Source organism: Gastrolobium bilobum, unplaced genomic scaffold, assembly GCF_033153095.1.
Source record: "Gastrolobium bilobum isolate Gb01-03AN ecotype WA unplaced genomic scaffold, APGP_CSIRO_Gbil_v1 utg3870, whole genome shotgun sequence".
Taxonomy (NCBI): Eukaryota; Viridiplantae; Streptophyta; class Magnoliopsida; order Fabales; family Fabaceae; genus Gastrolobium; species Gastrolobium bilobum.
In genome coordinates this window covers 1,224,294-1,250,636 of record NW_026895180.1, presented here as the reverse complement: position 1 = coordinate 1,250,636, position 26,343 = coordinate 1,224,294, and the positions used below count along the sequence as shown (strand labels likewise).

General features: G+C 34.5%; 5 protein-coding genes across 7 annotated transcripts; 2 read left to right on the top strand and 3 right to left on the bottom strand.

Moving 5' to 3' along the window:
* The first annotated feature begins 1,415 nt into the window (after nt 1–1,415).
* Nucleotides 1,416–4,878, top strand: LOC133298476 (purple acid phosphatase). Of its 3 annotated transcripts, none has more exons than XM_061497770.1 (8): nt 1,416–1,742; nt 2,046–2,246; nt 2,384–2,495; nt 2,846–3,075; nt 3,236–3,374; nt 3,822–4,042; nt 4,342–4,463; nt 4,555–4,878. In XM_061497770.1, exons 1-8 carry the CDS (start codon nt 1,506–1,508, stop codon nt 4,754–4,756), a joined length of 1,464 nt encoding a protein of 487 aa, XP_061353754.1. In that variant the 5' UTR covers nt 1,416–1,505; the 3' UTR covers nt 4,757–4,878. The 3 variants fall into 3 exon arrangements, with proteins under 3 accessions (XP_061353754.1, XP_061353762.1, XP_061353766.1); XM_061497778.1 differs by having other exon boundaries at nt 4,549–4,878; XM_061497782.1 differs by lacking the exon at nt 2,384–2,495 and having other exon boundaries at nt 2,046–2,307; nt 2,834–3,075.
* A 1,609-nt stretch (nt 4,879–6,487) lies between these two features.
* On the top strand, nt 6,488–12,268 carry LOC133298623 (purple acid phosphatase-like). Its single transcript, XM_061497958.1, has 8 exons — nt 6,488–6,661; nt 7,368–7,568; nt 7,696–7,807; nt 8,159–8,388; nt 8,554–8,692; nt 11,076–11,296; nt 11,795–11,916; nt 12,008–12,268. Exons 1-8 carry the CDS (start codon nt 6,488–6,490, stop codon nt 12,207–12,209), a joined length of 1,401 nt encoding a protein of 466 aa, XP_061353942.1. The 3' UTR covers nt 12,210–12,268.
* Nucleotides 12,269–12,900: 632 nt separating this feature from the next.
* Nucleotides 12,901–17,381, bottom strand: LOC133298379 (actin-related protein 7). Its single transcript, XM_061497649.1, has 7 exons — nt 17,203–17,381; nt 16,590–16,805; nt 16,066–16,207; nt 15,239–15,483; nt 14,293–14,476; nt 13,664–13,731; nt 12,901–13,341 (listed from the first exon to the last, which is right to left on the bottom strand). The coding sequence occupies exons 1-7, from the start codon at nt 17,278–17,280 to the stop codon at nt 13,189–13,191; spliced, it is 1,086 nt and encodes a 361-aa protein (XP_061353633.1). The 5' UTR covers nt 17,281–17,381; the 3' UTR covers nt 12,901–13,188.
* A 1,111-nt stretch (nt 17,382–18,492) lies between these two features.
* On the bottom strand, nt 18,493–22,331 carry LOC133297925 (uncharacterized). Its single transcript, XM_061497164.1, has 3 exons — nt 22,036–22,331; nt 21,607–21,908; nt 18,493–21,409 (listed from the first exon to the last, which is right to left on the bottom strand). Exons 1-3 carry the CDS (start codon nt 22,220–22,222, stop codon nt 18,851–18,853), a joined length of 3,048 nt encoding a protein of 1,015 aa, XP_061353148.1. The 5' UTR covers nt 22,223–22,331; the 3' UTR covers nt 18,493–18,850.
* Nucleotides 22,332–25,667: 3,336 nt separating this feature from the next.
* On the bottom strand, nt 25,668–26,201 carry LOC133298325 (photosystem II 5 kDa protein, chloroplastic-like). Its single transcript, XM_061497595.1, has one exon. It carries the CDS (start codon nt 26,122–26,124, stop codon nt 25,804–25,806), a length of 321 nt encoding a protein of 106 aa, XP_061353579.1. The 5' UTR covers nt 26,125–26,201; the 3' UTR covers nt 25,668–25,803.
* Between the last annotated feature and the right edge of the window lie 142 nt (nt 26,202–26,343).

Genomic DNA, 26,343 nt, shown 5'->3' with positions numbered 1-26,343 from the left:
GCATTTAAGTCATTTTCAAAAGCAAAATGCTCAAATTAAATAACATATATTTTATCAGATCCAACAAACAAATCCTTACTATGTAAATTAAAATAACTACGTGAATCCAACAAGCATATCATGATGCTTGTAGTAAGTATAACCTCTGCCAAATTTTTTTTAATATATTCATATACACAATCTAACATGTTGAAATGTTGGTTCCTCCTATATAAGAAATAAAGTAAGATTTCTATTAAAATATAATCGAATATGATTAAGTTATAAATAATTGCAATTGATTAAATTTATATCTTTTTTTTTCTTTAAGGCATACTTACTCTATTTTATTTTATTTTATTTAAAATAAATAGTACAATATAGGCCGGCCTGTAGACTTCTAGGCTCGGCATTTTGAAAGTGGGCCTACGGCCTTTTTATTAAACAGGCTTTTTTAAGGCCTGAGCCCGACCTATTATACAAAATATACTAGGTCAAGTCTAGCCTAATGTAGGCCGAGCCGTAGGCCCCTGTAAGTCGGCCCGACCCAGTTTCACCCCTAATCGTAATCATATAAAAAGTGAATGGATAGTAATAAAGAAAGAGAAAGGAAAAAACATATTACAATAAATAATCTCAAAATCATTATCATTTCATTTACCTTAAAATTCTCTCACATGATCATATCATGCATGTTAAATAAGATATGAGAATCCACCCAAATAAAATAGACATTAAAAAAAAAGTATAAAAACTCAAAGGGCTTGTGATTGTCCATTATTCAGATCGAGGCTCAATTCAAAGCAATAGATAAGTGTTGATCAAAGAGGCTTACAAAATAATAGATGAATGGCCCATATTCCATCACGTTTGCTTCTCCCTGGATCCAAAAATAAATAAATAAATACGACTTGACGTTAATCTAGAAATAAAATCATAATATATTATCCCAAAAATAATAATAATAATAATACCAACAAGAAAAAAAAAGACAAAAGAATGTAAATGAATTACATGGTCTGAATACGATGAATTTTATGCAACGCCACAGAATTAAAATTATTAAAGTCAAGGTCAACTTTTTCGCAATCATTTTTGCATCCATTATTTTATGTATCAGGATCCTCTGATGTGAAAATTTACATGATCATGTCATGTGAGGAATCATAATCATATAAAGGTAGATCAATGGTAATAAAGGAGGAGAGAAAAAAATATTAAAATAAGTAGTTACAAGATCATAACCGTTGATTTACGTTTGTATGATTGTGATCTTCCCATTCCGAGAGGATCCATTTCCTTATTTTATTATTATTACTGTGCTTCGCCTCAACTGAAGCCAAAACTATTGACTCAGAGAGGTTACAGTCTTCGCATTTTTCCGTAAACTGAAAGTGTTTTAATATTGTCTTCGAAGAAAACGATGTATACTGCTAGAAAGCTCTCCATCACGGACACGCAATTTCGTTGACTCCTCTTAATCTGAATATTCCCATAATATGCCATTAAAAGTTGCATTCACATGAATGAATAAATACACAAGACAAGAGCAACAAAGTGTGGGATTGAGGTTGATGAGTTTGAGGAAAATGGGTCTAATGGGTTTCCCTTATTTTTTAACATTAGCTTTGGTTCTGAATGTGGTTGTGCTGTGCAATGGAGGCAAGACCAGCACCTTCGTTAGGAAAGTTGAGAAAACTATGGATATGCCACTTGATAGCGATGTTTTTGCCGTCCCTCCGGGTTATAATGCTCCCCAGCAGGTACCTTTATCTTTATCTATCTTCTTTGTCTATGACATCATCATTCCTTATGAATTTGTCTCATATGGGTATATTTCTTTATAGGTTTCCATGCTGCTTTTTTAATTTTGAAATGACCTAGGGATCATTGTATATTTTTGTAGCTTAATTTAATTCATGTAGGATTGCTTTTTTTACTTTTTAGGAATTTTCCCATTATTGATATGAATTAATGTATGCTAATTGCAAACAAAATAGTTTTCTTTTTTCTTTTTTCTTACTTTTAAGTCTCAAAGTTTTGATGTATGGTTGCTCTGCATTAAGGTTCATATAACACAAGGTGACCAAGTTGGGAAAGCTGTGATCGTGTCATGGGTGACTGAGGATGAACCAGGGTCAAGATTAGTGCGTTACTGGAGTGAGAACAGCAAGCAAAAGAAGCTAGCTAAAGGGAAAATTGTTACTTATAGATTCTTCAATTACACTTCTGGTTTTATTCATCACGCCACCATCAGAAATTTGGAGGTACTGCTCTATTCCATTACTTCCTTGTTATGTTGTTTCTCATCCGGATGCCAAGTTAGAAGTTCTAAAAGAAAAGAATAAGGGCATTTTCTTTATGAAGAATCAATTGTTGAAAATATGAGCTTCTTTTTGGACAGTATAACACCAAATATCACTATGAGGTTGGACTTGGGAACACAACAAGGCAGTTTTGGTTCATAACTCCACCTGAAGTTGGTCCTGATGTGCCATACACATTTGGTCTCATAGGTAAGTGTATTCTATCAAAGTAATCCCGTGTTGCTTTATGAGCTATCATTTTGGTACAAACATGTTCACATTTATCAGTTGTCTTAGAAGTTGATGGTTTCTTAATTTTGCCCTGCATTAGGTGGTTAGAGTCTCCTATGGTTGTTAGCATATGGGAATGGCCAAGAAAATAAATAATTTCATCTTTCACCCAATATGTATATATCCTTTCACTCTTAATTCAGATATACATAGTAGTCCTTTCGTCGGTGAACCATTGAACATTCATCATGAATTTAAGAAAAATGCAATTTGTCTGTGTTCCAATAGGTCAATATGTTTGTCACTAACTAGTGTAGCATTATTTGCAGGGGATCTTGGTCAGAGTTTTGATTCAAATAAGACACTTTCTCATTATGAAATGAACCCAAGAAAAGGACAAACTGTGCTGTTTGTTGGAGACCTCTCTTATGCTGACAACTACCCAAATCATGATAACGTTAGGTGGGATACTTGGGGAAGGTTCGCAGAAAGGAGTGTTGCTTATCAGCCATGGATATGGACTGCAGGGAACCATGAAATTGATTTTGCTCCAGAAATTGTAAGCTTCTAATAAGAATTAATTCAATTTGGTTATAACTGTTGGAGAAACTCTTTCATTCTTTTGGTTTTCAGCAATGAACTCTAACCTTCATGTAATGCTTTTACCAAGTCCAAATTTTAGTAAGATGTTTTTACAATAGATCCGTGATTTGTTGCAGGGTGAAACCAAACCTTTCAAGCCTTATTCCCACCGTTACCATGTTCCTTATAGAGCATCACAGAGTACAGGACCCTTTTGGTATTCTATCAAGAGAGCTTCAGCACACATCATTGTCTTGGCCTCATATTCAGCATATGGTAATGCTAGATACCTCTTTTGCATGATACATACTTAAGTACAGAACTCTTTCGACTGATTCTGTGATTTATGATGGAAACAACTCTGAATGTAATAATTTCGCAAAAGGATTGCATATAACTTATAAAGCATCAAATTCTGATAGAGCTTCTGCAGATGATAATTTTATATATAACTTCCATGTGGAATGGTCTGTTTATCTAAATCATCACATAGGTGTCTTAAATCCTTGGCCTACAATACTTACCTTAAATGACTTAACTATTTGAAAAACTGAAGAGATACCTCTCTCTCTCTCTCTCTCTGTGTGTGTGGGGGTGTGTGTAAACATAAATTGCTTTGTTCTGCCAGTCTGTTGCTGCTTTTATTAAATGCATACATAAACTCTAATGTTGATGCTTTTAAAGTAATATCTCTTTTGGTATAATAATCTTCATTTTCTTCAGGAAAATATACACCCCAATACAAATGGCTTGAACAAGAGCTACCAAAAGTTAACAGGACAGAGACTCCTTGGTTGATTGTTCTCATGCATTCACCTTGGTATAATAGCTACAATTATCATTATATGGAAGGGGAAACAATGAGAGTAATGTATGAGCCCTGGTTTGTGCAGTACAAGGTTGATGTGGTGTTTGCCGGTCATGTTCATGCCTATGAACGATCTGTAAGGGCTAAAACTTGACTTATTAAGATACTTGACGCTTAACTTCCCCATTTGAAATTTTTACATCTTGCTTTTGACCACGATTATCAATCATGTATCGTTCAGCTAGCATTCAAACTTTAAAAGATAGCTATGCAAGTAAATGTTGATGTTGTCCATAAAATTTTACGAGGGAAACAAACTCCAGAAATATTGCACAAAGTAGATTTTGTAGCTGATAGATGATGGGCTATTATATTTCCTCCCAAAAATAGATTTTTGTGCTTACTTCCAATGACACTGATTTGTCTATGTATTAGGAGCGTATATCGAATGTTGCATACAATGTGGTAAATGGTCTTTGCACTGCTGTAAAAGATCAATCAGCTCCTGTATATATAACCATTGGGGATGGAGGAAACCTTGAAGGCTTGGCAACCAAGTAAGTTCTATACGTAAAACTTGATGAGTGTATTGCTTTTCTGGTTAGTTTTATGCAACTAAGACTGATAGAAACGCCATTTGAGCTGCAGCATGACGGAACCACAGCCAGAGTACTCAGCATACAGAGAGGCCAGCTTTGGACATGCAATTTTTGACATAAAGAACAGAACACATGCTCATTATAGCTGGCACCGAAATCAAGATGGATATGCTGTGGAGGCTGATTCCCTTTGGTTTTTCAACAGATACTGGCATCCAGTTGATGATTCTGCAACTCACTTAACACATTGATTTACTGGTTCTTTTGAGAAAATACACAATACAATGTCAATAAATTCATGATTCCGTAATGGAATGTATGTCAATACCATCAACATTGATTATCAGTACCTTTTTCATTCCAATTTGTATCTCTGTCATATAAATACAAATTGCTTGCTTCTATTCTCAAACGCTATTCTCTCATCATTTTGGATAGCACTGCATAAACACTGATAAAACACAACTTGTCAAATGCATCATCTAAGTAGAAATGCTTTGCAAAATACTTTGGTACAGTAGCATTTTGGCCTTCATTTTGAAGTAAATAAGATAAATCTTAAACTGCTACCCTTAGCTCGCCATGAATTTAACAGTTGAGGATTGTTGAAAAGGGAAGCTGATATTGAATAGAATATTTATTCCACGGGATTCTGTTTTTATTTTATTTTTATTTTAACCTTCTAGCTCTATTTGCTTTGTGCATCAAGATTTTTGCTCTTTTATCATCCATTTCCTCTTTTCTCTTGCTTAAGTACATGTGAATGCAGAAGAGTTTAGGATTTGGGTGTATTATTGAATTTGATTGGCAACCTGAACTTCTCGTTTAAATTGTCAGCATAAACATAGTAAAATATTTTTTAAAAAAACAATTCCCTGTGAAAATTATAATAAAATATAGAACATTGAAATGTGGGACACCATCATATATTCCAACTGAATAAAAGATGACTCAAAGAAGGATAATAAATTTTTTTATTATTCACTAACTAAATCAAGCTACAAAATTTTGACCACCAATAAATCCTATTCATTAGTTATCTCAACTTTATTGCACACAAAATAGACAACACGCTGAACAAGATTAGATTAGGCACTAAAAAAACTCAAAGGGCTTGTAACTGTCCATTATTCAAACCGAGGCTCAATTTTGAAGATTAAGTTTTGGCCAAGAGGGTTTACAAAATAGAGATAGGATATTCTTACTATCAATTTTTTCTACTACCACTCCATTACCACTTTAATCACCATTGGATTCAAAAGTTATTTTTTTCTCTCTCTCTTCATTCAACTTTTCCTCTAATCCAATGGTGATTAAAGTGGTAGTGAAGTGGTAGTAAAAAAAATGGATAGTAAGAATATCCTAACTCAGCAAAATAATAGACAAATGACACCCAATACAATACATTTATATAAGGGCATTATGCTAACAATCCAGTTTGTTACTAGTACTAGATGCATTTTAAATTAGGCATGCTAGCTTCTCCTTGCATCTAGAAATAAAATTATAAGATCAACCCAAAAATAATGTTAATAATATCAACCAGAAAACAAATGCAAGAAATAATATCAACCCAAAAATAATGTTTACATGGTCTGAATACAGCTGCCCAGATGAGTTCTATGCAATGCGACACAATAAAGTACTAAAATCAAAGTCAACTTTTCAACCATCATTATAATATTATCATTGAGCTTCGCCTGCTCTGAACTGAAACCAAAGACTACTGACTTAAAGTATTAAACTGAACCGTTACTTGTGTTCAAAGAAAACGATGGATGATGAGGCTAGCTTCAAGGAAGCTCTGTTTCGTTGACCTCTAATCTGAATATTCCTCATATTATGCCATTAACAGTTCCATTTACATCTATAAATAAATAAATATATATATATATATATATATATATATATATATATATATATTGGCATAGGGATTCATAAGTTGTAGGACCTGGATTAGCAGGGTCTTGGAGTTTGAGAAAATGGGTCTTCTTGGTTCTGAATGTGTTTTAGTATTAGTTTTTGTTCTGAATGTGGCTGTGTTGTGTAATGGAGGCATAACCAGCTCCTATGTTAGGACAGTCGAGAAGCCTGTGGATATGCCACTTGATAGTGATGCATTTGCTGTCCCTTCTGGTTATAATGCTCCCCAACAGGTACCTTTCTGCCTCCCCTTTATCTTCTTTCTCTATGACATCATTCCTCATTGATTGTCTCATATTGGAAATTCATTACACGTTTTCCTGCTGATTTTTTATTTTGAAATGATCCAGGGATCGTTGTATATTTTTGTACCTTTATTTGTTTCATGAAGGATTGTTCAAAAGTGAAGCTAAGATAAGAGAGGGAAGTGGTGAGTGATGATTAGTTAATCAAGTCATTTTCTAGTTTGAATGACTTGATTAACCGCTTGCCATTTGTTAGAGAATAATATAAACCATTAAAAATGCCCTCACCCAAAACCTTAAGGTTTTAGGTTGAAGTGATTTTTTACATGGTATCAGAGCTTCAGTGACCACAAGGTCACAAGTTCGATCTTCACCACCCTCCACTTGTGGAATTAAATAAGCATAAGGTAAACCAAAAATTGAGCCTACGCAATAATCCACGCTTCAAGCCCAAAGAGCTCTCGCGTGAGGAGGTGTATTAGAGAATAATATAAACCATTAAAATATCCCTCATCCATTTGGTTGAAGTGGTTCTTTACACCATTAACCAAATACCTTTTTCAGTTCAACATTTTTGCATCTCTTTTGTTTTACTTTTTAGAACTTTTCCTTTGTTTGATTTGAAAACAAGTAGCTTTTTCTTATTTCTTACTTTTAGACTCTCAGTTTTAATGTGTGGTTGCTCTGCGTTAAGGTTCATATAACACAAGGTGACCAAGTGGGGAAAGCAGTGATCGTGTCATGGGTGACGGAGGATGAACCAGGCTCGAGATTAGTGCGTTACTGGCGTGAGAAAAGCAAGCACAAGAAGCTAGCTACAGGAAGAATTGTTACTTACAGATTCTTCAATTACTCATCTGGTTTTATTCATCACACCACCATCAAAAATTTGAAGGTATTGCTCTATTCCATTTCTTCATTGTTATGTTGTTTCACTGCCAATGTAGAAGCTTCTGAAAGATAACAAAAAGGGCATTTGCTTTATGAATCAATTGTTGATATATGTGCTTCTTATTGGTCAGCACAACACCAAATATCACTATGAGGTTGGACTTGGGAACACAACAAGGCAGTTTTGGTTTATAACTCCACCTGAAGTTGGTCCTGATGTGCCATACACATTTGGTCTCATAGGTAAGTGTATTCTATCAAAGTAATCCGGTGTTGCTTTATGCGCTATCATTGTGGTACAAACATGTTCACATTTATCAGTTGTCTTATAAGTTGGTGGTTTCTTAATTTCACCGTGCATTGATTGGTTGGAGTCTCCTATGGTTGTTAGCATATGGGAATGGCCAAGAAAATAAATGATTCCGTTTTTTAAGGCAAGATTTATATATCTTTACCCTCATAATTGTAGCAGCTATTTGGTCTTTGCGGCGGTTAACCGTTGAACATTCATCATGAATTTAGGAACAATGCAATATGTCTGTGTCCCAATTGGTCATTGATGTTTGTCATTAACTGATGTGGCATTATTTGTAGGGGATCTTGGTCAGACTTTTGATTCAAATAAGACGCTTTCTCACTATGAAATGAACCCAAGAAAAGGACAAACTGTGCTGTTTGTTGGAGACCTCTCTTATGCGGATGACTACCCAAATCATGATAACGTTAGGTGGGATACTTGGGGAAGGTTCACAGAAAGGAGTGCTGCTTATCAGCCATGGATATGGACTGCAGGGAACCATGAAATTGATTTTGCTCCAGAAATTGTAAGCTTCTCATAAGAATTGATTTAATTTGGTTTTAACTGTTTGAGAAACTTTTTTCATTATTTTGTTTTTCAACAATTGATTTTATCCTTCGTGTAATGCATTTTCCAAGTCCAAATATTAGTAAGAAGTAGATTTTTAACAAAGATTCGTGATTTGTTGCAGGGTGAAATCATACCTTTCAAGCCTTTTACCCACCGTTACCATGTTCCTTATAGAGCATCTCAGAGTACTGCACCCTTCTGGTATTCTATCAAGAGAGCTTCAGCACACATCATTGTCTTGGCCTCATATTCAGCATATGGTAATGCTAGATACCTCTTTTGCATGATACATATGTTAAGAGCACTTTGGTTGATGCTATGGTTTATGATGGCCACATTTCTGCTTGTCATTGTTTCACAATAGCAATCAACTATATAACTTATAAACCATCAAATTCTACTGAATAATTTCTATTCTCTACCCATAGAGCTTCATCATATGAATGATTCTATATATGTCTTCCATGTGGAATTTTCTGTTTATCTAAATCATCATATAAATGTCCTAAATCCTTGGCAAGTTTTTGGGTTGAAATGATTTTTTAAAAGGTATCAGAGCCTCGGTGACTAAGTGGTCACAAGTTTGATCCTCATCCCCCATTCAATTAATAAAAATAATTAAATATTATATAGTTTCTTAGCACAGGTAGGCTGGGTCTGATACATCATCCACCTTTTTAGCCTAATAGAATCTCGTGTGAGGGGGGATGTTAGAGAAATATAAAATCATTAATGTAGTCTTACCCAACAACTTAAACTTCTGGGTTAAAATGGTTCTTTACACTCTTACCTTAAATGACCAACATGTTGATAGAAACAGTTCATACTGCAAGAAAAGTTGAGAAAGAATCAGAATTTAATTGAGAGAACCACTCCCTTAAGACCAGAATTGAATCTCATAGGTAGGGATTGATAGATGAATTACAAGAAATGGTGATGCTATGGTTTTTGATGGCCACATTTCTGCTTGTCATAATTTCACAATAGCAATTAATTATATAACTTATAAACCATCAAATTCTACTGAGTAATTTCTATTCTCTACCCATAGAGCTTTGTTAGATGAATAATTCTATATATGTCTTCCATGTGGAATTTTCTGTTTATCTAAATCAGCATATAAATGTCCTAAATCCTTGGCAAGTTTTTGGGTTGAAATAATTTTTACAAGGTATCAGAGCCTCGGTGACTAAGTGGTCACAAGTTTGATCCTCATCCCCCATTCTATTAATAAAAATAATTAAATATTATATAGTTTCTTAGCACAGGTAGGCTGGGTCTAATACATCATCCACCCTTTTAGCTTAATGGAATCTCGTGTGAGGGGGGGTGTTAGAGAAATATAAAATCATTAATGTAGTCTTACCGAACAACTTAAACTTCTGGGTTGAAATGGTTCTTTACACTCTTACCTTAAATGACCAACATGTTGATAGAAACAGTTCATACTGCAAGAAAAGTTGAGAAAGAATCAGAATTTAATTGAGAGAACCACTCCCTTAAGACCAGAATTGAATCTCATAGGTAGGGATTGATAGATGAATTACAAGAAATGGTGATGCTATGGTTTTTGATGGCCACATTTCTGCTTGTCATAATTTCACAATAGCAATTAATTATATAACTTATAAACCATCAAATTCTACTGAGTAATTTCTATTCTCTACCCATAGAGCTTTGTTAGATGAATAATTCTATATATGTCTTCCATGTGGAATTTTCTGTTTATCTAAATCAGCATATAAATGTCCTAAATCCTTGGCAAGTTTTTGGGTTGAAATAATTTTTACAAGGTATCAGAGTCTCGGTGACTAAGTGGTCACAAGTTTGATCCTCATCCCCCATTCTATTAATAAAAATAATTAAATATTATATAGTTTCTTAGCACAGGTAGGCTGGGTCTAATACATCATCCACCCTTTTAGCTTAATGGAATCTCGTGTGAGGGGGGGTGTTAGAGAAATATAAAATCATTAATGTAGTCTTACCGAACAACTTAAACTTCTGGGTTGAAATGGTTCTTTACACTCTTACCTTAAATGACCAACATGTTGATAGAAACAGTTCATACTGCAAGAAAAATTGGGAAAGAATCAGAATTTAATTGAGAGAATCTCTCCCTTAAGACCATAATTGAATCTCATAGGTAGGGATTGATAGATGAATTACAAGAAATGTCTCTCTCTGCATCTCGTAACTCCAGAAAATAGGATTGCTCTGGCCCTCACTTCAACATTTCATCCACCAGCTTTTCTTTCTCAGTTTTATGATAATGAGGGGTACTTGTAAGGTCTCAGAATTGGGATGATTGACACTTCTTTAAGCACAATGGCATGATCATGCCTCCCAGGGGTATACCTTTGAATCTTCATCACATCTGAAGCACACACCTTTCCTCACATTTTCAAATTCTGCATCTGGAAGCCTCCTAAATCCCATTCCCCTGCCTCTATCACATTTCCCTCATAGGTAGGGTTAGTTAGATGAATTACAAGCTTTTTTTAGTTATATCACAACTAACTAACTAATTGCTTTGCTATGCCACTCTGTTACATGTTGGATTAAATGCATACATAAACTGTAATATGGTGATTTTAAAGTTGTATGTCTTTTGGTATAATAATCTTCATTTTTTCTTTTCAGGAAAATATACGCCCCAATACAATTGGCTTCAACAAGAGCTACCAAAAGTTAACAGGACAGAGACTCCTTGGTTGATTGTTCTCATGCATTCACCTTGGTATAATAGCTACAATTATCATTATATGGAAGGGGAAACAATGAGAGTTATGTTTGAGTCCTGGTTTGTTCAGTATAAGGTTGATATTGTGTTTGCTGGTCATGTTCATGCCTACGAACGATCTGTAAGTGCTAAAACTCTGCTTGTTAAGCTACTTTAACACTTCAATTCCTCATTTGAAATTTTTACATCATGCTTCTAAAAACCACCGGTATCAAGCATGTATCCTTAGGCTTGCCTTCAAATTTGAAAACATAACTGTACCACTAAATGTAAGGGTTGTCCATGAAAATTTGAGGGAAATAAACTACAAAAATATTGCACAAATAGTATACTTCAACAATCTTTTGGATTTATTGTTTCTCATGTTGTTGTAGGAAATAAATTTATCTTCTATACACATATAAAAGTGTGTGGGACCCATATTTTCTCTTTCTCTCTCTTCTTCTCATATGGGTCTCACACACATTTATGTGAATGTTGGAGATAAATTTTATCTCCTGCAACATGAGAAACATTAACCCCTTCTTGAATTTGTACCTAAATGCTGGGCTATTAAATTTATTCCCCAAAATAGATTTTTGTATTTACTTCCCGTGACACTGATTTGTCTATGTATCAGGAGCGTATCTCGAATATTGCATACAAGGTTGTAAATGGCCTTTGCACTCCTGTTAAGGATCAGTCAGCTCCTGTATATGTAACCATTGGAGATGGAGGAAACATTGAAGGCTTAGCAAACAAGTAAGCTCTATACATAGAACTTGATGAGTTTATTGCTTTTCTGTTTAGTTTTATGCAGCTAAGACTGATACAAACATCATTTGATCTGCAGCATGACAGAACCACAGCCAGATTACTCTGCATACAGAGAGGCCAGCTTTGGACACGCCATTCTTGACATAAAGAACCGAACACATGCTCACTATAGCTGGCACCGAAATCAAGATGGATATGCTGTGGAAGCTGATTCTCTTTGGTTTTTCAACAGATACTGGCACCCAGTTGATGATTCCACAACTCATGTTTCGCATTAACACACAGATTTGTTGGTCTTTTGAGAAGAATACCTAATGTGATGTCAATAAATTCATGATTCGGTCATGGAATTTGTGTCAATACCTTTGTCATTCTACTTTGTATTTAAATACAAATTGCTTGCTTCTATTCTCGAACATTTCAACCTCTTAATAAAATAAGTTTGTCATTGTACTTTTACGCTATACACTGAAAGATCCATCGACTCTCATTAATTAATGATATTCTTAATTATGATTTGTTCTTAACTATGATTATTTTTTCAGTTTGGGGATTGTTATGGAAGGGTTAAGAACCTCACCCGCTTGCCCTCTATTTTTAATGTGATGCGCAATGACATCAAAGTACTCCAATGCAACCCAACTTCGTTGTAAGAAGGATCCCTGCTAATTACAGGATAAAACCATTTAATAATGTCATAACCTCCTGCAGATGTTTTTATGCAACTCCAAAGGTATATCAATTTCAAGGTTCAGGCGGCAAAAATTCTGGCATCTCAATTTTCGGACCTAAGAATAGAAAAATTGGTTGCAGGAGAAAGTTTAAAAAATTTAGAAATAAAACAAGGGATTAATGTTTCTCGTATTATAAAAAATAAATTTTATCTATTACATGGAGCACATGTGGACCCATGTGAGGAGAGAAAGATAAAACATGGTTCCCGCACATTTTTACATGTCTGTAGAAAATAAGTTTATTTCCTACAACATGAGAAACAATAAATTCATAAAACAATAATTACTAATCCATAAACTAAAGCACAAGTCAGGAACTACTTTTTAAAAAGGGGTACAAAAGGGAACGCGAGTAGAGATCTAGCCCCAAGGTTCCAAAGGGCCAAAATGAATATATTACAGGGCTATTCATATTACAAAGATATGCAAGCTCCTAAATGCTCCAACATACACGTACATGTGATTTAGTCATCGTCTACCCGAATCTAGGTACTCGTGCAGAAAAAGATTCAGATGAATACTGTCAGAAGCATTTGCGGTGGACAATGGAAGGTCCAGTTTCATCATAATCTGCCTTAGTTATATGCTGATTTTGAGGGAAAACTACTTTGGCAAGTATGGCACCTCCCACCCATGCAGAATACATGGTTAAATTTTCTGGCATGTATTCTGGAGGCTGCATTAATCCAGAGATTATCAACCAGAGGAAAGATAAATTAAAACATGAACAATTATACTATTTTTGCAGTTTTAATGTTATTCATGTACCAGAGGCAACCACCTTTTTTCTCTTGTAAAGGTTTTGATATTAAGATTTACAAAAGAGAAAGTTTAAGAAACTGTTTATTTATAACAATCAATTTAGTCCGAGGGTACAGACGAGGGAATGCTGCATATAATGGACCCTCACCCCTGCCCTTGTAAAGTCAGGAAGCCTTGGAATTTTCCCCAAGTTATTATTATTTGAATTTAGGTGCTTTACAAGATAACCAAATTACCTTAACCAAGGTAGGTTGAACAGCAGATGAACTTAAGCTAGATTCCTTCTGAAATCTCTCTTCAAAACCTGCAGTAGAAGCAGCATTAGCCTGTCAGAAGTAAGAACTCACAAGTAACAGCTTCCTCATAATAAGATGTCAGAATGTTATGTGATGACCCCATCTTGTCGAGCAGATTGAGTGTGGGATTGAATGCATGGTTAAAGGTCTCTTGAATGACCTGTGTAATGTTTTTTGTCTTTTTTGTTTTTCTGTAACTCCTGTTGTCTAGTTCCCAGTTAATGTAATTTGAGAATAAGTTTCTATCAAAATCTACCCTGTCTGACACATTATTCCGCATCAAAATTTACTAAATTACAAACTTTCTTTGTTGCTATCCAGGTTACTAATGACAAATTAAGAAATTTAATGGTCCAATATTATGTTGTACTGTACTCCAATTCAAAAGAAAAAAAAAAAAGGACCCCTTATAGTCAAAGTAGAAAATTTCCATTTAGTAAATATGGTTGTACATGCCAAAGATCTGGACATTATTATTATATGGGAAAAAGAAGAAAAAGAGGAACAAATTAGAAGTTCACATCAAGCTTATCCTGAATTCCCCAAAATTAGTGAAGATAAAAATTTACCAGTCATAGAAGAAGTGCCACCACAAACCACAGTATTTTCCAGCAGCTGCCGATGATTATCAGATGACACAGTTGAAATAGCACGTACAAGCTGTTCAACAAGGCCATGAGCCTCTAAACCCAATAGGCATGGCTGGAATAAAGCTTCACCAACAGTATATCTTTCTCTCTCAATTGTTATCACCTATAAGATAATTTAACTTTCAGATGAAGTTATAAATTATTGAAGATCCACTGTTAAAGCTTAGAATGTAAAAACACAGTTGACGGGCAATGAGAAAAAAAAAAAGTTGGGGATTTGGTAGTTTTTAGCCCATTGGACCAGCCTGTTTGGCCTTCAAATAACCTTCGGACTGGTCCAGATATTTATAAGATCATTTTTTGTCAGCCCAGCCTGACAAAAGCTGCTGGCCCATTCGATAGATATCCAGCTCAAACAACCTTTGAGGGAAATACTGCTACACCACCCCTCCTAAGTCCTAACAGAATATGAAAATTTCTGATACAATGTTTAACAGTCTAAGCTTTTAGAGAGGTTGCAAAAGGGTTCCTCAAAAAAACTAGTTAACATATATAACACAATAAAATAAATCTGCATGACCAGTCAAAAAGATCAGACTTTAATCGCTAAATCATGAAAAGTTGAAAATAGAGTGCATTCCAAAGTGACAAACTTCAACCACCACCTCAATGCTGCTCATAAGCTTTGTTTAAATCAATCACAGTAATCCTAATGCTTAAATCAAGCACAATAATCCATAGAAAGCTCTGCTCTCTCCTTACTGATCCTTCATCCCCACCTTCCCTTTCCATTTTCATTTACTTCCCACTCTTGCTCTCAGTATAAATTTGTCTCCAGTAGTACCAACTTTATTGAAGAACTTATCAAAAGCTAACAAAAAAAAAATCAAGGATAATAAAATCATAAGAAATCCAAAAAGCAGACCTGTCCATCAGGAAGGGTATGTTTCTCCACTGGACAAGAATTTTTGGTCTTCTGATAAGCTAATTCATCTTCAGCACAGCATGAGTATTGCTCTTTTATTTTCTCCACATCAGACATGCTGATATTTACTAGTGGATTGGATTTTCCAAGTTCTTGAGCCAGGAAATTAGTCAGATCAATACCTCCAAACTCAAATCTTCTAGAGGCAATGTGGTGAACAGCACCCTCAATTACCGGAGCAATATCTAGTTATAAAACCAAAATGATCATGTTGAACGTAACAACCATTATGCTCAATAACATATTCACGTATGCAGAGCAACACTCAGCCATCTATTTATTTACTTTAATGGCATATGCAATATTTACAGGAACATTATCAGAATGACCATCTAAAACCAAGATTGGAAAAAAAAAAAAAAACACAGACACAGACACACACATAAGAAGAAGATATGTCTTCACACCAAGAATTGACAGTTTTAAATCATTGAACATACCTTTAACCTTAATCTTATGTTTCTATTGTTTAGTTTAAGAAATACAAAGTATCAGCAAAAAAAAAAAGCAAATGATATATATAGATTAACCTTACGAATAATTTACTTTTTTTAATATATATGGTATTTCAATTTATCATTAAGACAAGACAAAGAAACTTCATAACTATTATTTCTTTACTCCGTAGCAAAATAAAGAACATAGAAACATTAGATTCTAGTTACCTAAAGATCCCTACTTGCATGAACACCACAAGATTATGTGCTGGAGATAACATAATCCCACATCAAAACAGACAGCCAGACCCACACAGCAAGTATGGATACCTATTTTTCCATGTCCAATATCAACAGTGCACCCTGAGATACGTCCCACAGCATACAGTGATAACACTGCCTGTTCCGAGGCATAAAACCCTGATATGTTGAATGTTTCAAACATTAGTTGCACTAACTGTTCTTTGTTGGCCTGGAAAATAATAATACATACATTATTTAAAGAGAGAAAAAAAAAACTGTATAATACACATTTATTTAAACAAGAGTATCAACTTATTACTGGCAATACAATACCATTTAACAAACCTTTGATTATTTAAAGTTACGAATGAATGAATAAATATAGGGTTCGCTTTTTCTGCAGTAAACCCAATACGACGTCGTTTTGGAGCGGAAATAATGATGTTTTTGTAATTTTAATTTATTTCAGAGTTATTATAGTCTTTATAATTATAATTTTTTAATCTTTCAATCTCAAAACGACGTCGTTTTGAGAATAAATGAAGATAACTTATCTGCGGTAAGAAATATTTTCCTGATAAATATAAAGTATAGGAAAATGGTTCAGAAACCTTTGGGGTACAAAGTGGATCTGTAAATAGGATTTGTCCTTCATTGCCGATTTCCCATCCGAGGCCAGTGTATAAAACATGGTTCAACAAATCCTCAATGGCATCCCAATCTCTGACAAACCCTCGGACCACTGGATCAACGGTGACATTATCAACTAGTGAATTATCAGTGACTGAAGCATCATCAAGCAATCGTTTCATCTGAGTGGGAATTATCTGAGTCACATGAAGAAAAAAGAAGCAGAATTAGGGATTCTGAGAGTTACAACAAGAAGAGGGAAAACATATTGTACTGCGTGTTACGAACACCAAAGTAACGTATCTCGCTATAGTATCTTGCGTGTTACGAACACCAAAGTAACGTATCTCGCTATAGTATCTACCACTAATGACAAGAGCATCAAGGTCAACAAACACATTAACCTTTGACGGAGTAAAGCACAAACAAGTAGTAGTAGTAGTAGTAATAGTTGAGCAATTAGGGTTGAAATGAGAATGAGAAATTGTTTGCATTTAGGTTTATATTCTTATAATATAAAAAAAATTGAGAAGAATGAAAGGGTATTGAAGTAGGAGGTTGAAACAATTAGGGTAATGAAATGAGGAAATATACCATGGCGGGAGTCTGATCAGGAATTGCAAAACCAGCTTTCAGGAGCTTCGACCCAATGTCCACCACTGCAGCTTCCATCCCCAAACCCTAAACCCTAATTCCTTTTTCACTCTCACAACTCACAACCTCTTCCTTCCGAGTCAATAGTCCCTTGTTTGTGACTGTTTTTCACTCTGCGTCTTTTCCTTTCGCCAAATTATTTTTTAAACTTAAGTTGACACTATGTATATCACTTTTTAAGTTTTTAAGTTTTGAAAATATTACTCTCCTTTTACATACACATAAAGATAACTTCTCTCATATTTTCTAACTTTGATTTTTGCACCTCATTTTTTTTTTCTTTCTTCTTGTAATGGAAGACCCACTCATTTTATCTCTACAATATAAGATATAATTATCTTAGGTAAAAAAAGACTAATAAAACCCTTTAAATTTTAACGCTTCTTATAGTTTTTCTACTTTGGGTAGAGAAAATGTGTTACATGAAAATTCCTCAACACACATGTCTTTCACACAACAGATAAATCACGAAATTACACGAGATTGTTTGTTGTCATAACCTAAACATGACATTGTTACATTGAAAAATTTTAGGGCGTAAATATGAAATTGCCTAGCTCAGCTTAGGATAGGCCCAGACTAGTGATAAATAACGAACATGTAAACAAGAGATTCAATATTGAAATATATAATTGGTTTATAAAAATTTATAACTAGATTTTATCTCCAAAAAAATATATATATATTAAGGTCTACTTGATTTGTTGGAAATAAAAGGCATCGCATGATAATATATATATATACACTTTCTTTTAATTGTTAAAATCACAAAAATATTTGAAAGAGAAAAAAAAAATCTTAAGAGAGATTATAAGATTGCGTTTAATGCGATTGAAGGTATAGTAGGCTTGCGTTTAATGCGATGATAATGGCTCGTCAAAAAATTGTGGTAAGAATAATACAAAATTTATTATAATACTATTGTTGTTCATTAACTTGTGTGTGCTTTTTCTCTTCTTCTTTTAGGGTGTTATTCAATTGAGTGGGTAATAAATTTAGAGAAAACAAAAAACACCCCCACGAATGCAAAATAATAGTTCACACATGAAACCTTACTGACCTAACTCATTATTATCAAAACAAAATAATAGTTGAATAAGTATTTTCTAACGCCATATATCAAAAAGTAGCTCTAATTAAACAAAATTTAAATGTATATATCAAAGAATTTTAATAATGCATCACACGTCAAAAACCACCAAATGCACAAAACAAAACAAAAAAACCATTCTCATTATTTGATTACCTATTAATGTAAAAAAGGAAAAAAATATCACCTCCGAATAATTCTCCTGCAAGTACAACCAGGGAGTGATTGACTATTTACAGTTGTCAGTTGATAATCGATACATACTACTACTACTCACATGCAACCACGCCATAAACTCAGAACAGCTGCAACATGTTTCTACGAAGTAATTTGTATTGACTCTCTCTACGCAAAGAACTTTCTACTGACTCTCGAAAATCTAAATAAGGGAGCACGAAGATCATATTCATGAAAACAACTATGTTATATAATGCCTATATGATCGACATCCAAATCCAAATCCAAAGTTTATGAACAGAAACAGGTCAAGAAACCACTTCATATGAGACATGGTGTAGATATTTGATCACGCTTGCGTTTATGGTCCCCTGGCAGTGGCTGATTATCACCCTCGATGTTCACAGGTACAGTTATCGAAGTACAGTAGTCTTTGTCCACAGCAGAATGGCTATCGCTAGCCGGATTCTCCGGTTCTCCATTGTCTACTTCAATCAAGGACTTTTCTTTGACAGAAGCCGGATTTCTCAAGTGCTGTAGTCTTTGCTCCTCAAATGAGAGATCATCAATGCTTTTCAATTGTTCCTTAACGGGAAGATCATCACTGCTTTCCTTGACTGATGGATCTCTTGAGCTGGTCTCTGGCGTCTCACCCAGAAGAGCTTCAAGGAAATGCTCACCAACAGGACTTCTCTGAGAATTGAATTTTACATCCAAGAGTGGGATTTCAAAATCTACTACGGAGGAAGCAAGCGAAAATCCAAGAACATTCTCTATAATGTTCTCAACGGAGGCTTTTTCTGGGACCTCTGTTGCAACTGTAAGGTCAGTCCTTGTCGATGGTCCTTCCTGAGTAATACTATAACCATCGGGGGTCTGATTGTCAAGCAACTCATTTGAGATCTCACTTACATTGGACAACAAACCATCACTTTTCTGACCATTGATTTTTCCGTTTTCGTCTTCTTCATCGTTGTTATTGAAACCTGTTCCTGGATTATGTTCATCTAAAATACTGACTTCAGCACACACCTGATCTTGATCTCCTTCTGCAATGCGGAATTGGTCATATTCCTCAGCTTCCTGGGCAGTCTCTTCAGAGTGTTTATCATTACAATCTCTATTCACCTCCTCTCCACTTTCCAAAGAAATATCAGACAAAGCCAAGACTTGGATGTGATTAATTTTCTCGCTGTCCATGAGATGATCTGAGTCAATTTTCACTATTTCATTATTGCTCTCATGGTCTTCATCATTTTCATTGGAAAAGTCTGGGGCTTTAACAGTTAGAATTTTCGTATACTCTGGAGACTCTAAAGACGATAAAAAATTAGCTAATGCGGAGGATAAAGCATCATCAATTGACTGCTTTCCTTTATCATTTGAAGAATTCATTTCTTGTCCTGATGCATTATCTTCTTCATCCTCACCATCAGGAAACTGAGGAGCTGAAACTACAAGACCTGAGAGCAATTGAGTAGTATCTGATGAATCAGACACGTCATGGGGAGAGACATGCAGTACTTCTGTATGTAAACATTTCTCGTCTGATTCAACTTCCCCAGCGACAGCATGATCAAGACAATTGTCTGAGGAGTTGGCATCTGATTCAATACAAGAAGCATCAGGAGCAGAAATTCTAGAACATGATGGCAATGCAGAATTCTGCACTTTCTTAGTCAGTGTATCAAGTTGCTGCTCAGAGACAGCATGATCAAGACAATTGTCTGAGGAGTTGGCATCTGATTCAATACAAGAAGCATCAGGAGCAGAAATTCTAGAACATGATGGCAATGCAGAATTCAGCACTTTATTAGTCAGTGTATCAAGTTGCTGCTCAGAGAAAGCATGATCAAGACAATTGTCTGAGGAGTTGGCATCTGATTCAATACAAGAAGCATCAGGAGCAGAAATTCTAGAACATGATGGCAATGCAGAATTCTGCACTTTATTAGTCAGTGTATCAAGTTGCTGCTCAGAGAAAGCATGATCAAGACAATTGTCTGAGGAGTTGGCATCTGATTCAATACAAGAAGCATCAGGAGCAGAAATTCTAGAACATGATGGCAATGCAGAATTCTGCACTTTCTTAGTCAGTGTATCAAGTTGCTGCTCAACTCGCTGGAGTCTTGCCTCGATGCTGTTCATGGGCATTACCATTTTCTCTTGAAAGCCCAAACAGATTTCTTCTATCCGGTCCATTCGTGATAGAAGCTGTCCCAGGGCCCTTTCAACATTGCCACCCAAAGAATCACCATGATTGCTCTCAGTAATAGCAACTTGCGAGGGAACAGCACTATTATAGCACTCCGTTTCAGCAATTCGAACAGGAACAGAACCATGATTGTTCTCCGTTTCAGCAATTTTTGAGGGTACAACACTGCAATTGCTCTCAATTTTAGCGGCTTGTGAGGGTACAGCAGCATGTTCGCTCTCCACTTTAGCAACTTGTGAGAGTGCGTCTACCTGGGATGGACGCGCCCAACCTCCTTTCACCTCTTTCAAACTCACTTCTTGAGGATCAGTTATGCTATCTTTTCCTTTCAGCTGTGTTTTAACTACAGAATCACTAAGGTGGGTTTCTTCCTTATCATCCTCCAAAACATATTGTTTTTCCTTTCTAACAGCATTCAAATGGCCTAGACCTGTTGTCTTAGATAATTGCATTATAGTCGGAAGAAACATAGCCATGAGAGAACTGCCAGATGAGTTTTCATTACGACTTTCTTGGCTTTCTAAATCAGCTGAATCCACAGGATCACCAAACACATAAATCTCATCAACACAAACGCATCCTTTATTCTGAAGCGAGAGCAGACGAAGTGTAACAGAAATGCAAGGATTCGCGTCATTAACCTCTGCCGTAGCCTCATAAAGATCCTGGTAAACAGGAAAACATGACCTTGAAATCATAAATTCAATATTACACTGGCATGATACAATCATTTCTAAAAGTAAGGAAAAAGAACAAATCATTTACTAAATTGATGCTAATGCAACGATTATGTTATGATCTTGCAGAGAACATCCCTTGTTTCTTTCTCACTTTATAATCCAAGACAATGGAATCTGCATACCTGAGTGGTTTTGGTTGAGTCGATGTAGGGTTTTGTTTGCACAGGAGTATCAACAACTTTGACTTCAACCCAATCATCTTCATTTTTCACATTATCGTCACCATAATCTTTGTTAGTTAAAGAATCAATTTCTTGAATATTAGGAGGACGAAGAACTTCACCATCTCTAGCAGCGACACCACATCGAACGGTACAGAGATAATCGTCGTTGCTTTGAAGGTCGAGTGCAGAGTAAATCTCATACACTCGAGCCGTGCTTCGAACGTAGACTTGTCTAAGCTCATGTTTCTCAGCAAAATTAACTACAATTCAATAACTCATCGATTATTACAGGAAATGTGAAGATTCAAAACAGATCTTTCTAGAATCATGAGTGTAGAAGTGAGAGCAGAGTGTAGAAGTGAAATTGTTGAAGTTGAGAAAACTTACTCTTGATCTCGCAAGGAGCAGAATCGGGTGAGGGAGGGTGAAGAATAAGAGGAGAGGATTCGGAGGTGGAAGCTTCATCGTCGAAGGAAGAGAGTGAGGATTCGAAGGTGAGGCAGTTACGGAGAGAACCGGAGGCAACGGTCCAGTTCGTTTGGGAACTCCAATCTGTGTCCGTTGGCGTTGCCATCAATAATCAGGTTTGTGAAGTGAACAAGAACGAAAACAAGTGAAGGAATAGAAAGGGATTTTATAATCTCAAGCCAGGACAACTCAATCCTCTCTCTCTCTAAACGGAGAAATCAAGCAACGTTTTGTTTGTATTTCGTAGCCGATCTTTACTACCAAGTTTGTTATTATAAGGAAAATATCTAATTATTTTAAGTGTTATGTTTATCTCATTTTATATAATATAAATAATTTTTCTACACATAAAAAGAGGTGAGTCTCATCACTCTTTTTTTCTCTCTCCTATTACTTATGGGCTATGAAGCACCGACACTTCAAAAATCCTGACGTGTCGTGTCCGACACTTCCCGACACTCCAACAAGCGTTATAGAAATTTAAAAAAAGGTTCAAAGGTTACGTTGCATTGAGTTTTTAGTTCCAACTATTAGATTCGTTGAATTACGATTACCATTTTATTGAGTTTAATATAAATATTTGAGATATCTTATATTTCTTTCCAAAATTTATGAATATTATAAGTTTAGATTCATTTTTTTTTCAATTATTGAATATTAAATATAATATATACTACATAAATTAAAAATATTATTTAATATCAAAACGTGTCCTAACGTGTTGAAATCTAACATTTTTTAGAATTAATGTGGCGGAGTGTCGTGTCGTATCGTGTCACGTGTCCCGTGTCGGTATCAGTGCTACATAGCGTATGGGTATCACTTGTAATTTTATTTCGATAACATGCAATGTTGTTAAAATCGAGATTTTAAATAAAATCGGAAGGGGGTTAAAAAATCGTAAAACATAAAATCGTAATGTAAAAAAATCGTAAAAGCGTTCAAAATATTGGTAAAATCATTTTGATGAAAAAAATCGTAAAAACGTAAAATTATAATGATAAATCGAGATTTTAACAACAATTATAACATGAGGTAATCACTCTCTACAACATAAGAAAAATATTTCCTTTATTTTAATGGGAAAACATTTTTTCCTTTTAAATGAAAAAATCTTTCTCCATAGCATAAGTGGATCTCACCTTAAATTTTTTTTTCTCTTTACTATTTTGTAGACCCCACTTATACTATGAATCATTAGAAAGAGAAAAAATTTCTCCTTTTAAAGAAGAAAATGTTTTCCCTATTTTAATTTAGAGTTTGGTGTTTGACATTTTAATTTTAAGAGAGATCGACACAATGAATGAAAATCATGGGAGAGAAAGTAGATGGTTTTTTTTTATTTTAGATTTTAAATAAAAAATTATTTTCTTGTGTCTATCTCTCTCTTAAAATGACATAATTTTATGTCATTTAGAATGACAAACATTTTTCTTTAATTTATGAATTTCATTATGTATAAACAATGGGAAAAGTGTTTATCCTTTTAAATAACACAACTCGTGTCATTTCACTCTCACAAAGAGGTGGAGAGGTGGGCCACATCTTTATATTTTTTTATCCACTCTTTTTCTTCCTTTATTTTTTATCACTTAAAATGACACAATTTTACATCTTTTTAAAAGATACACACTTTTTTCATAAACTATCTTAAAATTATTTTTGTTTTTATTGTAAAAGAGTTTTATGCCACATATAATATAATGTATTTTATAGACAAATGTTTTTTTTTTTCTTGCATTGGTGGCTCCTACTTTTTTCAAAAGGAATGTCTCTGTTGCCGATGCCGACATTACTTTTCTACCACGAGAGCATCTTCGATACACTTCACTTCCGTTAAAAAATTGACATTCAAGATTAAAAAAAATTCTATCTTTTTGAACATCACAAAAAATACTCCACTTTAATCGGCTCATCGCACTAAGTCAATGGTGTAACAGTAATATCGTAAATTTTTCGCTCTGCTACAGCTGCAAAAAAATAATGCCCATAAACTATTAGTGAATTTTTTTCGTTAGAAAAAAATTGTTAAAAATTGTTTTTATATTTGAAATAAGTTCTTACAGTTTAAAATTATATATATATATATATATATATATATATATATATATATATAAGGAATTTCTGTTTTGTCATTTTCTTTCTAAACTACCTATCATTATTAATGAAGATACAAACATAAAAAAAAAAGAAAAAAAAACTAAGCTATTCATCAACTTCTCATTATATTATTGATATTATTGGCTGACATCAAATATAAAAATATAAATTGAAAAATATATATTATTACTTTTTTCAAAAATAATGATAAAATATATTTTTTCTTTCAATTATAACTGTCTTCAAATGCTTATTAATTTTTATTATATAATTGTAATTCACTTCAATAAGTATTTATTAATATTGAATCTTTAAAAAAATATAATGCAGATTTTCATAATAAATAAAATTTCTAATTACATATAAAGTCCGATTATATTTATTACATGTACTTCCTCTCCAGCAGTTGTCCCTTTGTTTCCAGTTATGTTATTAATGAAAATGAAGAACAATAAGTTTCTTAGTGGAAGGAATCAATATTAATAGGGATGTGGAACATTAAAAATTCACATAATCATATAATGTGGAAAATCATAACCATACAAAGGTGGATCAATGGTAAAAAAGGAGAAGAGAAAAAAAATAATAAAATAAGTAGTTACGAAATTATAACCGTTAATTTACTTTTGTATGATTGTGATCTTCCCAAATGACCATATCATATTTTTTTTTGCAGGATCCATTTCCTATTAACAGAGTTATTCAACTGCGAAATTAGCTCAGAAACCGTACTCATTGATCAAATTGAACTTGATGTTAAATGTTTAAAAGGAGCACGATTGCATCGTAGAAACTGGCGGGGAGAAAAATTATTTCTTCCATTTTACTCATATCTTTCATTTATATTTTTATTTATGTTCCAAATTTTTCAAATGGACCATCCAATTGTTGATGGTCCTGGATCACTGAAAAAAATTTCGGCACGGAGGCTCTCAACATCTCTGTTACACGGACATGCATCATAGCTGAACATAGTCGTGTATGAACATAGTCGTGTCGTGTCCCGCGTACGTGTACGTGCATCATAGCTGAACATAGTCAGTTTATTCTTTGCTGAAGAATTATATCCAAAAGATAAAATCTCGTTGGAAAACAAAACACAAAATTCAAATGATTTATTTTTCCATTATTCGTGAGATTTTGTTCAATAAAATTCTTCTAAGTTGCAAGTACTTATATTAATTTGAAACTTTATGGATGTAAATTATTTGAATACAGTGTTTAAATACTAAGTACTCTGTTTTATAAATTTTAGTGTCATTAGAGATGGTTAGGTCGAATTTACAAAAAGAACTGAATGTGTTTAGAAAAAAGTTTAAATTTTAGAAGCGTGTTTTAAAGACAGATTTTGTTTTTGTATGCTGCAACTCGAATATTTCGTCTTTGATCAAAAGGGGAAAAAAAAAAAACAGATGCTAAAATTTTAACTATCCATCTTCGTTGGTCGAGCATTAAACTAAACAGATAAGGCAAAGTTGATTGTTTCACGAACAACTAGTACAGAGAGACAGAAAGGATCATCACATGAAATCAAAACATTACATCCCCATTGTTCTTTTCATAGGAAATAACGAAATCCTAAGGACCTTACTTACGACAAATCCTAGCTGTTGGCATGGTGACACAAACAGGGGCATAGATTTTCTTAGCTTCTGGGGTACCACGTTTGGGCTCATCTGCCAAAGCTATCCCAGCAACAGAACAAACAGCTGCTGCTGCTGCAGCAAACATCATGTTCCTCCTTCCATTGCTACCCTCTTTGTCACTCTCATAACTGAGTTTCACCTTCTCTCCTTCAACTGCTCTGGCAGCATTTGCCACCACAAGCCTCCTTTGGGTTGCCACCGTAGACCGGTTGGTGAGGGCTGAGCTACCAAGGAATGAGGCTGTCATGGTTATTGATGCCATCTCTGCAATGTAATCTGAACACTGAACTATTCCCCAAACCAAAACTAGTTCTTCTATGTTGTGTGTTGTTATGTTGGATAAAAGATTATATGGAATGTAAATCACAAATGAGTAGGGCCATCCAATATCTTATCTCATTGATGAAATGACCAACAAAATATTGCCACGTTGAATAATTGATCCTCTGGAACTAGTGGCTCTGAGACGTATAATGTCCCT